Source organism: Mytilus trossulus, chromosome 13 (genome assembly GCF_036588685.1).
Source record: "Mytilus trossulus isolate FHL-02 chromosome 13, PNRI_Mtr1.1.1.hap1, whole genome shotgun sequence".
Lineage (NCBI taxonomy): Eukaryota > Metazoa > Mollusca > Bivalvia > Mytilida > Mytilidae > Mytilus > Mytilus trossulus.
In genome coordinates this window covers 42,208,305-42,227,347 of record NC_086385.1, presented here as the reverse complement: position 1 = coordinate 42,227,347, position 19,043 = coordinate 42,208,305, and the positions used below count along the sequence as shown (strand labels likewise).

At 32.2% G+C, this 19,043-nt stretch overlaps 1 protein-coding gene across 1 annotated transcript in view; it reads right to left on the bottom strand.

Moving 5' to 3' along the window:
• LOC134694910 (cardioacceleratory peptide receptor-like) overlaps window positions 1–17,347 on the bottom strand; it is a 39,058-nt gene extending 21,711 nt beyond the window's left edge. Inside the window, exon 1 of the mRNA XM_063556017.1 lies at window positions 17,075–17,347. Coding sequence (XP_063412087.1) covers window positions 17,075–17,143 — 69 coding nt within the window. The 5' untranslated portion in view covers window positions 17,144–17,347. The remainder of the gene's footprint in view (window positions 1–17,074) is intronic.
• Window positions 17,348–19,043: the final 1,696 nt, after the last annotated feature.

The following is a 19,043-nucleotide window of genomic DNA, read 5'->3' as shown; positions in this document are numbered from 1 at the left end:
CCAAATATGTCTGGACGATTACGTTGCTTTTCCAGAAATGTATGGATGTTTAAGATGAATACACAAAAATGTCTTGACATTAACGGTGATTAACTAAATATGTCTGGAAGTTTACGGTGCTTCATCAAATATGTCTTCACATCAACCGTGACTTCCAAAAATGTCTGGACGTTTACGGTGCTATACAAAAAAAATTCTTGACGTAAACTTTGATTAACCGAAAACATCAAGGCGCTTGTAGAGCGTAAATTAACTATTACGTGTGTTAGAGCGACAGTGACAATTTTAGCGGATTGTTTAACCAAAAGACTTAGCTATATTAGTTTGCCTAGTGATTTTTGTTCCAAAAATGAGTTAAATCAGGCCATACATGACTGTTCTAATTACTAAGTCTTCAATGGTTTCATAGTTTCGAATCTTTGTTGGTGGCAGATCATTGACATTCAAAACACGCCCCTATGTAGCCTTGCTCAACGGAAGGAAAGGCCAATCAGGTGTTTCGAAAATGAATTCAAGCAGGTCTCAAATGCCTGTTGCGTAACATATTCACCAGATGTCATATCTTTATGATTTCTGTTTGACTAATCATTTATACTGTGTTAATGACAGATCAATGATATTCGCTCTTTCAATTATCCAAATTTTTTTGTATTTTCGATTGCTGTTTCCTCAAGACAAACACCTATTTCAAACCATGCATATAATATATATATACCAAACTGTATCATGTGTATACAGTGACTGTACCAAGTCAGAAATGTGACTGTTATTTGATGTGTTTGAACTTTTGATTTTTCCATTTGATAGCAGACTTTCTTTTTTTTATTTTCCTCGGAGTTTGGTATTTATTTTTAATTTATTACAAACAATGGAATAATAAACGATAAAATAAGGTGATAAAACCTTTGGACTTTCCCTATTATTTGTCATAAATAGCTAATCTTATAGAAGATTAAATCGTTAATGTTAAAAATTCAACCTTGAAACAAAGTGAACATTGCAAACATTGCTCATATAGTTTTTATTGGCATCATGGGATACCCTAGTGTAATTATTGTCTCATAATCTCTGCTAATGAAAACTCATAGGATGTTAAGTAAAGTAATTAATTACAGTTTCTGTCAGAACGATGTTCTGACTAATTAATTATTAAAAGATATAATAAAATATAAAATCAGTAAAATTCTCACCATGTCTTACAATATGGCTTTCTAATACATCATCTATTAACTAAGAATTGTATTGAGCCTGAACATAGCATATGCTCTAATTCATCTGAAGTATTTTAACGTTAGTTCATCGTTCTTATTATATTTCACTTTCACATTGCACCAAGAGGATTATATTGACAAGAAAGTGATAGATTTCCAATTGATTTCAATCAAGCAGTGGTTTTTTCCTGAACACAGTGAGAAGTTTTCAAGTAGATTTTTCTACATTACAATTCCTTATGTCAGTTTCGTGTATTTGTTTTCTATTCAGAGATATATCTCTTCATGTAATACCCAGACTCAAGATTACATTTTGACAAATGTAACCACCTCATGATCATCTACACTTTTTTTTAATCAAAATGTAGTCTTTCCTCTGTCAACTTTCTATTACGAAATTTTCTTGGAGACATGTGTATATCATTCATACAAATTAATACATTAAATATGAAATAATTGCACTAGCCATGGTCTCAATGGTGATCATGAACATTCGTATATCTTCCTGGCTTTTTATTCACAACAGACATAAAGGTTGTGACTTGAGAGTATGAAGTAATCATGGTAATCGCAATTTCTCGTAAACCGCTTACAATTATTTGGGTTTTTTTTTCTTAACATCAGAACCAATAAAATTGAGGATGGAAATGGGGAATGTGTCAAAGCGACAACAAACCGACTATAAATCAGACAACAGCCGAAGGCCACCAATAGGTCTTCAATGTAGCGAGAAACTTCCGCACCAATAGGCGTCCTTCAGCTTCAAATTCGATTTAACTTGCGAGTGACAAAAACTATCATATCTGCATTGTATAATTCACGAGTGAATCTATTTGTCACGATTTTTCTCGGTAAATTGGTATGTTATAAATAAGGCCATTAGTTTTTGTCTAGTTTGTATATGTTCACATTTTGTCATGTCAGAGCCTGTTACAGCAGAGTAAAAAGTATGGGTGTTGTACTATTCTGAAGGTCGTAGATTGACCTATAATTGCTTGTATTAACCTCATTTGAACTTTGTTGGTCAGTAATTTCATTTTCAATAATACCACATCTCCTTATTCTTACATTGTTTTTCTCCTACAATTATTACTTACGCTTAGATATCTTTATAAAAAATGACATTTCATGAACGAATACTATGGGGAGAAACAAACTGTGACATTAACAGTAATTTCATCATTACGGTTTCCGCTCACACAATCAGTATTGTATACGAATGATCTTTGATGCCACATTAGAGTATATAGATGGCTTTATTTGCATACAAGATTTGTCAACTGAAGGATACAGTTATATACGACTTGATGTCAAGGAACAGGAAATGAGCTATGTCTCAGATCTAAGCATTTTGCAAACAATTGTCACACAACCCATTTACTTAAACCTTGAACATGTCTCAAGCAATATCCATTGCATTTTTTGGGCAGGACAATTTTTGTATAGACTAAGTGATTCTTCATTGAGACCAAACTTGTTGACGCCAAATGTTTTGTTTCGAAAGGCAATCTCATTGTTTATATCAAAATATGTAAAGGAAGTACCGTTTATCTTGAATATGAGTTGTTTATAATGTTACCAATATCAACTGTAAGTTTACACTTTTGAAAATTTTATCAGCACTCATTTTGAGACCGCGAATTTGAAATAAAGAAAGGACCACCTACTTAATACAAGGACGTTAACAGAAGAGTAAGAGAAACTATCAACCGTGAACAACAATTGAATGTTTATATATATATATCAGTAGAATCGCATTAGAACACGTGTAAGAGAAGCACTGCACGACCTGCACTTTATAATTGCTAAAAAGAAAGTTTCATATTTATTGATTTCAGTATTTCAATATGACTTTTTTTATAATAGTCCTTATCATGTGCATGTATATGACGCATACACTACTCATACTCTAATCATACATGTACAAAACTGATTGATTTATTGTTGGTTGCTTAACGTACAGTGGAAATCATTTCATGCAATGACGAGAACAATTTATCAATAAGAACAATAGGTAGATCTTATGATAGAGACCATCCGGGATGAAGATCGGAGACATTAGGATTACCATTGGAACAAAAGGGTAAATAGGATAGGGACATAAATTTGGCCTTGCAACAGGCCACCTCCTGACCCCTCAAAGATTTGTTCCTAGGGTTCTTAACGTGCAAAGAGCGTGGTACTCTCTTTACACAAGGCATCGGATTTAACGTCCCCATTCTGACAGGACTTCTTTTTATTGTAATCTATAATAATACTTTTAGTTCTTTAATGACAAAATCTGTGGCGTTTGAGCTAAAATGCTGACTGATGCATAATTTATCAGCTGAACACGACATAAATGTAACTACAAATTGAACAGTAGCATTTATTGTCCCTCTGTCTATTGATTTTGTGATAATTTGTCTCGTCTCAGTCCAAAGGGAAATTGTCAAATTCATTTGGAGAGTAAGCATTGGACTTAATAGTTCAAAGAACACGAAACTAATTCATTGACTGAAAATGTTTCCAAATGCAAAGTGTACAAACCTAATCCGTGGACTAAATATCCATTTAAATGCAAAGTTTACTATATTTAAATATTATGTGCTTAAGGGGAATTTAGATAATCAAAAAACTTTAAATAGTTTAATAGACGGCAAAACAAAATTGTAAAGAAAAAACATATCAGGATTTTATATATTAACCTCAATTGAAACAAGACTGGAAACCTTTTTTATGACTTTGACGCAAAATACTTTAAACTCTTCATTTTTTTGCGTTCGATTTACTTTGGGACTTTTGCGTGAAGAAAAATAATGCTAATAAAAAAATTAAAATAATGGCGGCGAATACGTCAAACTTGGATCCTACTACATTTAATTATATTTGAATATTACGAAATTAAATCGAAATGAAGTGGGCTATCAAGGGGTAAACGAGAAATAAAGTTTCGGCAAAAGTAAGTTGGTTTGGGGTAATATTTTTCTGATTATTTAAAAGTTATTATGTAGCTTCCCTATTGTTTATGGGCGACATGCACAAACTAAAAAGCAACTTAAAAATGTTCAGATGAAACTTTAAACCCTTTTGTTGGGCAAAAAAGATATAATGTCAGTAATTATATTGTTTGTCTTTATCCACTTTTCTTAATCGAATTTGTCGAACCAGAATGACTGATCTAATACCATTGTCTTAACCATTCAATAAGCATGACCGGTGCAGAAAATTATTTAACTTAGAATGTTGTAGGGTTAAACACATTATCCTTGAGGTTATTGATGTGATTAACTAGAAAACTGAATGAATAAGAAAGTGGTGAAAAATACCAATACAAATATTCAAACTAAAAAAACTGACATTTTCATGGTAGAACAAAAAACAACGAAATCCTGCAGCAGTACACAAAATAGTTAACTATAGACTATGTAACAGAAACCCCAACAGATTATCATTCCAAACATTTGTAATTTTCCTCCTCAATTTCAAACTTCATGAAACACCGAAATTTCACAAGAAAATGCACCCAAAGGAACTTTTTCTAGAAAATGCAGATATGAATAGCAATAAATAAATGTCTTTTTCTATATATTTCAGTTTTACACCGGAAATTCGACCCAAATAAACGGATTTGCGTTCCCTTTTTGTTATTTTTTAAGTTCCAGACGGTGATTCTCGTTTAATAACAGACCTCAACCGAGCCTGTATACATCTTGATATTGTTCATGTTTGATTTGTTTTCTCATGAATCACTTTGTTGATGATGTTGTAATGAGGAATGTTTTTAATTTGTAAGATTTGCTATCATTGTGTATACGTCTATATCATGCACCTGTTTATTAATAAAAGTATAAGATTTGCTTATAACAGATAGTGAAAATGCATATACAGATTATTTTGTATGTGTTTTACGTCAATCAGACAGTAACTTACCTGCACTAAGGGCAAAAGCATCACAAAGCCATACTTGATATGCTAGATTATGTAATTTTTTGGCGGGGTTTGTGTTGTTCCGTATTTAATTGTTTATATTGCGTCTCGTAACTTATGTGAGGTTGGGGTTTCTCTGTCATTGCATGTTTAATGATTTTTTACTTCTGAATTTACTTATCCATTTGAAATATTTTAAATAGTTTATCTACGAAAAAAATTAAATAGATTAGAAATAAGAAATTAATAAGAAAATATGAATGATCTTCTTAAACGAAATATATAATTGAGCATACACTTTTTTTGTTTTGATTCGAATTTTGTCATGTTAGAGTTTTTTATGGCAGAGTAACCGGTATGGGTGTTGCACGTTTCTGAAGGTCGTTCATTGACCTATAATTGCTTCCGTTCACCTCACTTGCACCCTGGTGGTCAGTTTTATCATTGGCAATATTATCATATTTTCTTATTATCATGTTGTTTTTCTCCTATAATTACTACTCAACCTTAGATATCTTTATAAACATTTACATTGCATGGAAGCATACTACGGGGTAAACAAACTGTGACATTAACAATAATTTGATTATTACGGTGTCCGCTCACACACGCCGAATTGTATAAAAATGATCGTTGATGCCACATTATTGTATATATATATGGCTTTATTTGCATATTCGATTTGTTATCTGAAGGATAAAGTTTTAAGATTAGTAGCATATAACCAATATACGACTTTAGTTCAAGGTCCTGTAAATATTATATGACACAGGTATAAGCACGTTGCATATGACTGTGGCATAGCTTGTCTATATACTGTAACCTCAATAGGCGAGTGATATGAGAGCCAAATTTACATTTTTAATGCACCTACTTAACACACGGCTAAATTATATATCACTAGAAAGCTAAGAATGTGTACTTTCTAAATATCCCGGTCGTCAAAAGAAATTATGGTGCATTTTTTTTTAATCGAGGTCAAAGGTCATGGGTGCAATTTCAATTCACGGATACTTCCAGTACAAAATTCAAGTCAAAACAAATGCAAAAACGAAACAATTTTATAGGAATGCTGTATTACTGTTGGGAAAATATATTTCTATCCTAATATTAATTTATTTTGGTTGATTTCAACGGTAACGCATGTTACGTAACGTTTTCTCTCGGAGTCTTTGAAAATCAACCATTAAGTCACACAAATGTATCGGTAGTCGGCTTTTCATTATCTAAATCTTATAATACCTCCATATCATTTGATTACACGTATTTACAAACATATATTTTGATATAAATAATCCGAAACAAAATATTTGAAGCAAGGAGAAAATATAACATATGACGTATGTTTAATTGTTTAGAAAAGTCCCATGATGAGCTGTACATTAAAATTGAGGAAGCGTATGGTCTCCTGTTAGTTTGGAAGCCTGCCAACCGCTTCAAGATTCAATTATTTTTTTTTTATTATTGTAGTCTGGATCATACCGCAATTTCATATACATCACTAAATCAGATATGATAAGATTACTAACTAACATTACTAAAAAAAAATGAGTAAAGTGCTACCAGTATATTTATATCAACAAATTGACAATTTTAATATAAAACATCACAAGGAAAATATCATTGTACGTCAAATTGTGTTTGATTTTACTTTATTCGGCCGACGTGTATCTTAATTGAGATATCTAATTAATCAAACAACACTTGACAAAGTAGTTTGTACTTTTTTTAAATTCCGCTAGTGATGACTTTGGCTACTTTGGCACTAAGTATTACTTTTTTTTATCTTGTTTCACCGCTTCAAACGGAGGACTATAGGTTATCCTAATATTGAACTTTTATTTGGCTTTCTTATGTTAAAATTTCGTTAGCGTATAACCCAAATATCGAAACGTCGGACCAATGGGATGTTGAAGCATTAAGAAGTCGGAATATTGCGATATCGGAATATTATAGCTTCATTTCAACCTGTAATCTCATCATTCTTATCGGTCAACATATCCATACAAAGACAACTTCCTTGGCATGGGCATATAACAGTACAGCAGAGGTTTTGCTCAAAGCGGACACAAGATCTACTATAAACAGATTGAATTAAAATTTGGGAATGGACATGAGGGATTTGTCAAAGAGACACCAACCCGTTCAAAAAACAGGCAACGACCGAAGACCACCAATGGGTCATCAATGCAGCAAGAAACTCCCAAACCCGGAGGCGTTCTTCAGCTGGCCTCTAAACAAACATGTACTAGTTTGATAGGATAATGGACGTCATACTAAGCTTCGAAATATACTCCAGAAATTAAAATAAAAATCCTACAAAACTAAGAAAGGCCAGAGGCTCCTGACTTGGGACAGGGGCAAAATTGTGGCGGGGTTCAACATGTTTTTTGGAAATATCAAACCCCCCCCTTTATACATATACCAATGCGTGAATAGATCAAATCTTGTAGAAAGTTGGATGACATCATACCAGACCAATGTTGCCTTTTAGCTAACCAAAGTAATACGGAGAACTTTTATTGTTTCTGTAGTTAGGTCGACATTGTCTTGGATAAAATTTTGACCCCCAGCAGAAAAATAATGCCATGAAGAATGTATGACCCATTTTCAATTTTTCTAATCTACTGATCAGTAAAACTTGTTAATAGTTATCAAAGGTGTGTCCATAAATACTGTGCATTTGTAATGATAAACCTAAATGAAAAAGAATTAAAATATTGATATTCTACTAAAGCCATACATCTAAGAACTTTGTCAATAGGAATATCGTACGCTTTATTAACAGCCGCAGATGCGCCATCATTCAAAAGACAATACAGAAACATGTTTAAAGCAGGTGGCATAAAAATATAAATTCAATTGAATAATCCAGTGAAACGTTTTAAGATATTGGATATTCATCTGATTGGATTACAACGTTACCCTATATCTGCTTCCGTAAAAGACTAGTAGCTGCATAAAGTACTTGCAACCAGTTTCGCAGTCACTGCTCAGATCTTTAAATTTGACAGACTGTATATCACAGTCATTTTAAACGGGTAATTTTCCGTCATTACGGCATAAGACAAAATTATAGGGCTACTGTATACAATATTGGATGTACCTTGGCCTTGTTGAGGCTGTATACATGTAACTATAAATTGGCCATATATTTTTAGAAGCGAATCATCGGGCAGAAATTAAGCCCGGTTGACTGATTAAGTAATTAAAGTTGTTAACCAGAATACTTCTTTTTGTACAGGCAAGTCATCTTTAATCGTCGAAATGTTAGTAAAAGCTGTTTTATGTTCAGAATTAAATAGCTCTTAACTTTCTGATTTCAAATTGTGTAGTAAATATTTAGCGATGCAAGCTCGGTGGTATAATCATGAGTTATTTTGTAAATCAGATCATTGTAGGAGATATATGTAGTAACACTCAATACAGCTCGAGTTTGCTCCTCAGAGGATACCTTATGAAGTTGTGTAACTTGCTTATATACTTAATACATTTGCAAACTATACTAACAGACAAATCAAGATGAGTTGTAGATCTACTGCCCTCGTTGATATATGAGAAGAGACTGGTCGGTAGAATTGGTACATGTAGTACAAAGTCTTTGACTTGTACAGACAAAACAGGAAATGATAGGTTGTGCTTACTTTTGAAATATTTATAGCAACTCTTATGATATTTTGTATTTTCAAATGGTGTGTAACGTTTTCATTTTTTTTTTATATTCATCCACCAGTCTTCTTTAAACTTCATCTTTTCGTTTTCCCACTGCGGCAATACAACTTCTTCTTCATTTTAGTGTTTAACTACATAGTTTCTATGTAGTAAATACATGACAGACTATGCATCTGTGTCAATCAATGGATATTCTTTGCTTTTTAACATAGGAAGGGCTTCATTGTGAACTGGACTGTGAAAACTTGACACGACTCGGAAGATTTTCTACAATTTTCCGATACGATTCCTTATTTAGAAAGGGGTGAATTCTACAGAGCTCAAAAACTATGTTTGACTTTGATTTGATCGTAATTTCGGACGATTTTATATCTATTTCAGCTACACTGAAGTTAAAGATAGAAATAGAACCGTTTTAAATGATTTATCGTACTCTAATAGCACTATTAAGTACACAGAAATCGAGTAATATATTCAGTAAAAAAACGATAACGAAATAGATAAAGATTCCGGAAACTATAGTGATTTTACCCAACATCATAAAATTACAGAAATTCGTGATTTTAAGAATGTTGAGATAAAGTCTTGATCTTGAATAAAAAAAACGATAACTGATGAGTAATTTGGTGTGTTCTATAACGTATAGAGTGCAGAAGCATTTAATAAAAATTTAATTGTAGATCAGAAAAGGTTAGGATTATGAAAATTTTCGTACAAAATGTCAAATATTTAGAAGGAATGCAAAAGCATGCGGACTTACAGTTGTAAATATTATTTTTCTTTATATTAAGAATCTAATTCACTAAATTATTCCGTCTAAAAGAAGAGATACGAATAATTTCCTTAGCTTGAAAACATGCCGTAATTTTATAATTTTCAACTTATTTCTGAAATAAGCGTCAATTTTACAAAAACTGCACCGTACGATTTTGTGACGACCGGGTTAACATCAAAGTTAAATCATTTCTCTTTCATTTAAAAATAAAATTAGCCGTGTGTTAGGTGGGTGCATTAAAGTCCTTAACTAGACGTCTTTTTTCAAATATTACACTCGCCTACAACAGGTGTATTTCTAAAGAAATATTCAAACATTAAATAAGCTTGATTTTTTGTTTTTTTGAAAATACATAAGTTGTCATCGATACCAAGCATATGAACTGCAAGTTTTTCGTTTCGAAGGGCAATAATGCTCATATACACTCGCATTAGAACGTGTACAGAATAGGCACAGCCTGAACTGCATTCAATATATGATTGCAAAAGATAAAGTTTGACATCTATTCGTGTTAGCATGTCAAAATGGCTTATTGTATTATTACTTATTATGTGCATGCATATGGCTCATAACCTACCTAAACTTTAGTTATACCATATCAGATTCTTTGTTGTAAACGAGGGACGGAAGATACCAAAGGGACAGTCAAACTCATAAATCTAAAATAAATTGACAACGCCATGGCTAAAAAGAAAAAGACAAACAGACAAACAATAGTACGCATTACACAACAAAGAAAACTAAAGAATAAACAACACAAACCCCACCAAAAACTAGGGGTTATCTCAGGTGCTCCGGAAGGGTAAGCAGATCCTGCTCCACATGTACATGTGGCACCCGTCGTGTTGCTTATGTGATAACAAATCCGGTAAAAAGTGTAATTCGGTAGGTTTTATTCATGAAAGGGAAGGGGACTGTAGTTACGACGTAAGGAACATATCCGATATCATTTCGAAACGGTTATTCAATAACGGTCAACCAACTCGTGATGGCGTTCGTAAAATTTCCGAAGGGATAATTTCAACTTCACCATTTGGAGCTCTTGGTGTAATAGCTTCCTTGTGAGCAGCAACCCTTTATCAAAAAATCATGATAGGAAATGCAAGCACAGGAATATTGTATCCATTTGAGAGATATATACCCCGTATGCAGGTGCTGCTGGAATGTTGCTACTTAGAAATGGAAAATTCATAATTGAAAAGCTGAAATCATCTCTTTTGTCGAAAAGTCTTGTTTTCAACCGATCATCATTGTAAATTTTTAGATGTAAGTCAATATATGAGGCCGACTTAACTGTATCAGTAGTATCATATATCCTAATTCGATGGGATAGATGCGTTCCACATAGTCACCAAATTTTGAATTATTAAGTGAAAGAACATCATTTATATAACGGTGAGTAAAGTTAAAGGATATTGCTAACTTTTTATCTTTCTTCATAAGAAGTTCCTGCATGAAGTCAGCCCCATAATAATAAAGAAACAAGTCGGCAAGTAGAGGAGCACAGTTTGTTTCCATAGGAATGCCGACAGTCTGTTGCAAAAACATGTTCTCCGACCGTATCAGATATGTTGTCAATCAAGAAATCATGCATCTTGATAAAATCAGTTTCAGAGAAAAAAAAATTGAATCCTGAGTGATCCTTTACAAAGCAGGATTTACCCCTCTCTAAGACAAGATACTTTTATCTACGTTGGCCATTCTTTTTATGAAGCAAAGCAATACCAACTCTTTCAATTTGTCTTTTAGTTTGAAATGTAGAATACTTGTGTAACATGTGTAAAGAGTAGAAAAAACAAATGGTTTAATACTGTTACAAGATGAAAGAGTTACATTGTATGCACTCTAAAAGATCTTTAATTTTTTTAAGTATCTATATCTGATGCACGCCACCTCTAGAATAGGCAGTTTCCCAATATTTTTGAACCCCGTCTTTGATTGCTGATAAAATAGATGTTAATATTTTAGAAAGAAGTTTCGTGGAGCAATCGGAAGACCCAGCATTATACCGTTGTTTGTAAGGACACTTATGTTGTAATCTATAACACTACTTTTAGTTCCTATGTGACAAAATCTGTGGCATTAAGGCTAAGATGCTGACTAATGCATAATTCATCAGCTGAACACGACATAAATGTAACTACAAATTAAACCGTAGCATTTTATTGTCTCTCTGTCTATTGATTTTGTCATAATTTGTCTCGTCTCAGTCCAAAGGGAAATTGTCAAATTCATTTGCAGAGTAAACATTTGAATTAGTAGTTAGAATATGCGACACTAGTCCATTGACTGAATATATCTCCAAAGGCAACGTGTACGCACTTAATCCGTAGACTAAATATCTTTTGAAATGCAAAGTATATGAAACCAATCGGTGGACTGAATATCTTTTCAAATGCAAAGTATACGAAACTAATACGTGGACTAAATATCTTTTGAAATGCAAAGTATACGAAACTAATCGGTGGACTGAATATCTTTTCATATGCAAAATATACGAAACTAATACGTGGACTAACTATCTTTTGAAATGTAAAGTATACGAAACCAACTAGAGGACTTACTATCTTTTCAAATGCAAAGTATACGAAACTCATCGGTGGACTGAATATCTTTTCAAATGCAAAGTATACGAAACTAAGCAGTGGACTAAATATCTTTTCAAATGCAAAGTATACAACACTAATCGGTGAACTGAATATCTTTTCATATGAAAAATAAAGGCAACAGTAGTATACCGCTGTAGTATACCGTTGGACAGTTGCATATACTTTGTATACTGCTGTTAAAATATACGAAACGAATACGTGGACTAACTATCTTTTGAAATGCAAAGTATACGAAACTAATCAGTGGACTAAATATCTTTTCAAATGCAAAGTTTAAATGCAAAGTATACGAAACTAATCAGTGGACTAAATATCTTTTCAAATGCAAAGTATACGAAACTTATCGGTGGACTGAATATCTTTTCAAATGCAAAGTATACCAAACTAATCACTGATTCAGTGCACTGCATATCGTACCACATGAATAAAAAGCTAGTCAAAGAGAAATTGACAACTCCGTTGCAATAAACCTAAAACGACCTAACAGTCCAACAAAATGGTGCTTTGGAGACTCTCGTGTTCTCTGCAAGGGTATTATGACAAAGATACACGCATAAGACAAAGTACATTTTACATGATACATGTACGACCTACACACGAATATAAAAAAAAATGATAAAAATTCAAGACTTAAAAAAGTAATCACAAAAAAAAGAACAAGGAACCAAATTTTCGGTTACATGTACAGATCAAAACGCAACAAACAAAAGAGTTCATTATATATTATCCGACTCTCTTGATAAAAAAGATCTAATGACATTTATTATTCGTTTTTTCTCTATTCCCTTTTCCTAATCGAATTTATCGAACCATAATGACTTATCGTACACCATTGTCTCATTCAATTAATGAGAATGACCGGTGCAGAAAATTCTTTAACTTAGAAAGTCATAGGGTTAAACACATTGTCCTTCGGGTTATTGATGTGAAAGCTAGGCCGATTAACTAACAAACAGAATGAGAATCCTTAAAATGGGAGGCGAAAGGTACAAAGAAGGCCACCAACTTAAACAAAATGACAATGTCAAAGCAAAACACGAACATCCACGAAAAAATACAGCAGTATACAAAACTCAACACAGAAAACTATAAACATACAACAGAAACCTACACTCAAATATTTTAACCCCTCCCAAACCCACCCCCAACACCTAAAATATCAAATCTCCCGAAACACCGCAATTCCAAGAAAATGCACCAAAGGGTACTTCTTTTAAAGAAAACCAGATATAAATACATATACCAGTAACTGTTTTCCCTAGATTTAGATATGTCTGTTTTACACAGGAAACTCTACCCAAATGTTAACGACAAAAGGGACTGTTCTAATATTTGTCATGTTTGTTTTGTATTATCATGGCTCACTGTGTTGATGATTTTGTAATGAGGAAAGTTTTTAATTTTGTAAGATAAGTTATCATTGTGCATACGTCTGCTTCACGAACCTGTCTAATAAAAGTATAGATTCAAGATACTTGCTTATAACAGATAGTGAAAATTCATATAAAGATAATTATTTATTTGTTTAACGTCAATCAGACAGTAACTTAACTGCACTAAGGTCAAAAGCATCATGAAGATGAACATGAAATGCTAGATGATGTAATTTTACCAACGGTTTTTGAGGGGTTTTGTTGCTCAGTCGTGATGGTTCAATATTACGTTCAGCATACAGTTATTTGAATGTCGTTTATTTTGGTTTGTGTTCTGCCATTGAATTATCAATGACTTCTGCGTTTGATTGTCCATTTAATATTTTTTTATAGTTTATCTATGAATAGTTATTATAATTTGAAAGTTATAATATTTAATGAAATTGTCAAGCGAAAACCAAAGTTAATTTTCAATAGATTTAATATATGATTGATAGTAAATTGTAGAAACTCAAACCTAATAAAACTGACTTTGAAAGCCTCATGCATGTCATGTACAATCAATGTATTAAATTTCAAAAGTGGCATTTTATACAATATGTAACTGATCAATTCTGCAAACTGTAATCAAGTGTGCAAAGTGGCTAATCTGTTTTTAGCACTGTTGCTCAATAACAAAAAAATACGAATGAATTTTATTTCGAATGCATTTTTTTTAACACATATAACTGGAATTCGTTAACAAATTACCTTTATGGTGAAACCCCTATCATACAAAAAATCCAAGAAAAATATGAAATAGGCGAAGTATGATGAATTACAAAAGAACTTGAACAGATTTGAACTAAATGTCAACGGTTGTTTTTACTTCAAAAGTATCCTTCGTCTAAATGCATGAAGAACATTATAACCAAAATGTATTTAAAATAAATCAGCCCAACTTTGTCTAATATGAATGTTTGATTATCAGCGCTGGAAAATAAATAAACTACCGGGCGCATAATCCAGTTCTTTAATGTGTTTGATTTAGGATTAATATCAACACACTATAGCGGTCAAAGATTTTTCTTTTAGTAAGACATAAGGGTTGATGAAGGATAGGATAAACTCATCATAGATACTGGGATTAAAAGTTTGTTTGCCAGACACGGGTTTTGTCTTTCAAAAACTCATCAAAAACGCTCGAATAAAAAAAGTGACATGCTTAAATAAATTATGAAACTGAAGACCATTAAGAGCACAAGATTCCAAAAGTACAGCTATCTATTCCTGTTGTAAAACATCCTTAGCATTTTGAAAAAAAACTCAAGGAAAGTGCCCCTGAAATGGAACCATGAACAGGTTTATAGAATATGAGGGTTTGGGTCCCTTAGTTCTGTATGTTTTAATTTTTATGGAGAAAAAAAGCTTATTCTGTAATATTCTCAACAAAATTATAAGACATTTTTATTTCATTTTTTTTTTTATATCTTTTGAACCTCATTATTATTTGTTCTTTTTTATTTCCTGATTTTTTTTCTCTATCCATTATTTTCTAAGCCCATTGTTGTCTATTCTGAAAAAACCATCCTGGTCCGAGACCACAATTATTTCGTATTTTATTTCTTTTAGAACATAAATGAAAATAAAAAAAAATCCAACCTGCGCTTTCTCAATGAAATTTTTACAGTCTGGTGTACTACTGTTGGGACAAATTCTATCAAAATTAAAGAAATCTTCATCAGCTCTAACTCAAAATATGGACAATTTTATGTTTAGGGAGTCTTGAAATCTTTTGACAGCTTCCGAAGGGCTAATGTTAAACTTTTTCCAGCTGGACCATATCATTACTTTCCTTTAAAATTCTGGACCCACATTTTTTTACAGTGTAATATCACCCCCTACTTGCAATTTGAGGCATTAAACATAGAGAAATAAATTTGGAAGTGGTATAAAAATTAATGGCAAGTTATCAACTGTCAACTGAACACTAGAGACTATAGAACAACGAAAATCAAGTGACGACAATGTAGTCACGGACCAGGTCATTCACTGTCCCACTTATATAGACACGAAAATGCTGGTGTCAAGATGTGGTATGAATACCAACGAGACAACTCTCCACAAGAGACCAAAATGACACAGAAATTAAGAACTTTAAGTCATCGTACGGCCTTCAACAATAAACAAAGCCCATCTGCTATAAAATACCCCGAAACTACAATGTAAAACAATTCAAACGAGAAAACTAACGGCCTTATTTATGTACAAAAAATGTCCATTAAATTTAAATTTTACCATAAGATTTTTTTTTCATTTGTTTTCTTATAAACAGCATCACCAAGGATACACAGGTTTTCTGTTATTGTATCAATTGAGAGATGTTTACTGCTTGAATGTTGCAGTTTAAAATAGAAAGTTTACAAACAGAGAATTGAAGTCATGTCTTCTGTCGTATGGTTTTGTCCTCAACCGAGTTGAAGAACATATGGGCTCTGTTCATTGTTGAAGGCCGTACGGTGACCTATAGTTGTTAATGTTTGTGTCATTGTGGTCTTTTGTGGATAGTTGTCTCATTGGCAATCATACCACATCTTATATATATATATATCGCATACAAAAGCAAACAAAAGTGTCTGAATTAGGAAATGTATTGCTTTGCAGTGGAAGAAAGACTTATGAAAGAGACGATATCTTGTCTTAATTATTATAAGAGTCTTAAATCCTTTTCAAGAAATGTAAAGGTTTGTAATGTAAATAAGGCTTCACGCAAAAATACAGATGTTATTCTACCCAATTCTTTAACATCTTCTTATAAGACATATTTTGGCAAAATATCATTTGGTTTCTCCTGATATCGTTTGCAATATCTCAAAATGAAGATAGTATAGGATTAAGCATTGTTGCATTTAAATCAAGAGAAAGATCCAATTTGAAAATATAACTCCGATTTCTGACAAAATAAAAAAAAGTCTTATTACTATTATTTTTATTCAAATTCAAAGAGTCATTAACGCAGCGTTACCATACATTTTCGTCTAGGTTAACTAAATGTGTATACCAATAATAAATCTTATTCATAAAGATGTGTTGCACACACGAAATCAAATATAATATTGGTTTCTCTCACTTGATGGATAATGGCGTTAACTAAAACTAATGTATATAAACTACGTATAATGACGGATTATTAAATAAATATTAGAGATGCAACTATAAATTGTTATATTTCACTATAAAAGAAATTTAATCTTAGGTTATACGATCGTTGCTCGAGTTCTTTTTTTACGATATGATTGATTTATAAGTCAAACTTAATAGTCATTTACGTTTGAACATACATTTGTACATCTCTTACATTTCAAACAAATTATGAAAAGTGCAATAACAAATCACCATCGTGTTATTCTAATTTCTACATATAACCTTGTAAAAATATATCTACAACATTTGAAAAATGAATTCAAAAGCCCCAATGAAATATACCGGTAGATGTTAAAAGATAGTCAAAGTCATGACAAAAAAAATAAATAATTTCTAACTTACCGGAAAATTAGTGAATACTCCACCAGAGCACCCAGAAATGTTTGTAGAAGTACTGGCGTTCATATCCATGGAATTAAGTCCGTATAAAAGCACAACCTGGTGTCAGGTTAAAAAAGAGTCTTTACTTATCAGTCCGTTTTAGTTGTCCACAAAGTACGCGCACTGATTTTTTTGTTGAAACAAATCTTAAAAATTGGTTGTTTTAATCATATGCAAACTCACACTCCTATACCGCAATTAAAATTAGCCAAGATACTAATAGTCGGCTCAAAAAAGCTCACTAATGATGCACTAACATTTTTATAAATATATGTCGGGTTTGAGCTTGCTTCCAATCGCACTATTACGTAACGTCAACGAAAATCTTAAAAATCAGTTGTTTAAGTCAGCTTTAGCTTCATACTGAGGTAAAAATAATTTATTAAAAATCTGTTGTTTTCAGTAGGCTGCAAACTTCTAACTAGTGGAACGTAAACAAGTTACTTAAAAATCGTGCAGGGTTTTTTTTTTTTTGCCGGCTGCAAGCACACAAACTAATGCTAAATTAGAAATTATCCTCCTACTCATTAAAAAGTGAATAAATAAAATGAACAAAAAATTGAAGTCTTATTTATCACTTTTTCCCGCCTACAACTGATTTGTCCATTTATACATCCGACCTCAGTTAAAGATGTTGTGTTATAGTTTAATGTTTCTGTGCTGTCTAGTGAAAGTTAGCACATCTAAAAACTAAATAAACAAAATTAAAAAAATTCCAAAGTCTTATTTATCAGTTTCTCCGCCTACAACTAATTTATCCATTTATACATCCGACCTCAGTTAAAGATGTTGTGTTACAGTTTAATTTGTCTGTGCTGTCTAGTGAAAGTTTAGCACATTGAAAAATTAAATAAACAAAATTAAAAAATCCAAAGTCTTATTTATTAGTTTCCCCGCCTACAACTAATTTGTCCATTTATACGTCCGACCTCAGTTAAAGATGTTGTGTTATAACTTAATGTTTCTGTGCTGCCGAGTGATAGCTTAACACATCTTCCTTGTCAAACTGACAGCTAAAATCTGAAATGACAACGTGCCTTATTACTAATAGTATAATTATACGTATAATAGTTTGGTTATTGAGTTTGTGTCTATTGATTGACTGATTGAAAGCCTTGCTTGGATTGCTTAGGCTTTTGAATGTTCACAGCGATGCTTCTCTTTTATAACATTCAATTCTCCTTCAATCTGTCTTTTAATCCATGTTTAGATTGCTTCAGCTTTTGAATGTTAAGAGCGATAAGATTCTTTAATCGCATTCAAGTATACTTGAATCTGGTTTTTTTTTCTTTCTTAAGGGTGTTTACGGCAATGCTTCTCTTTTATAGTATTCATGTCTACTTCGATCGATCTTATTTTGCATTTGAAGCATTTAAATATTGATATTGTTTTGCACATTTATTTCAAATCTTGCTATACTTGCTTGGATTTCTTAGACTGTTGAATATGTAAGACGATACGACTCTTTTATAGCATTCAATTATTATTGAATCTGTTTTTTTTTTTGCAAAAATGATGTTTTGAAGAATTTGAATGTTATAATTGGATTTTACATTTTTCTCACATCTTGTTATACTTGCTTGGATTGCTTAGACTTTTGGATGTTTACTGCATTACGACGTTTTTATAACATTCAATTCTCATTCAATCTGTTTTTTAAATCCTTGCTTAGATTTTTTCAGCTTTTGAAAATTTACAACGATAAAATTTGTGTATAGCATTCAGTTATAATTAAATCTTTCTTTTTGGCAAAAATACTATTTTAAGCGTTCAAATGTAACAATTGCATTGTTCATTTTTTCAAATCTTGTAATTCTTGCTTGGGATTCTTAGGATATTGGATGTTTATGGGAGTACTTCTCTTTCATAGCAGTCAGGTCTACTTCAATCTATCTTTATTCCTTAGTTTTTTATTGTTTAATAGGCTTTT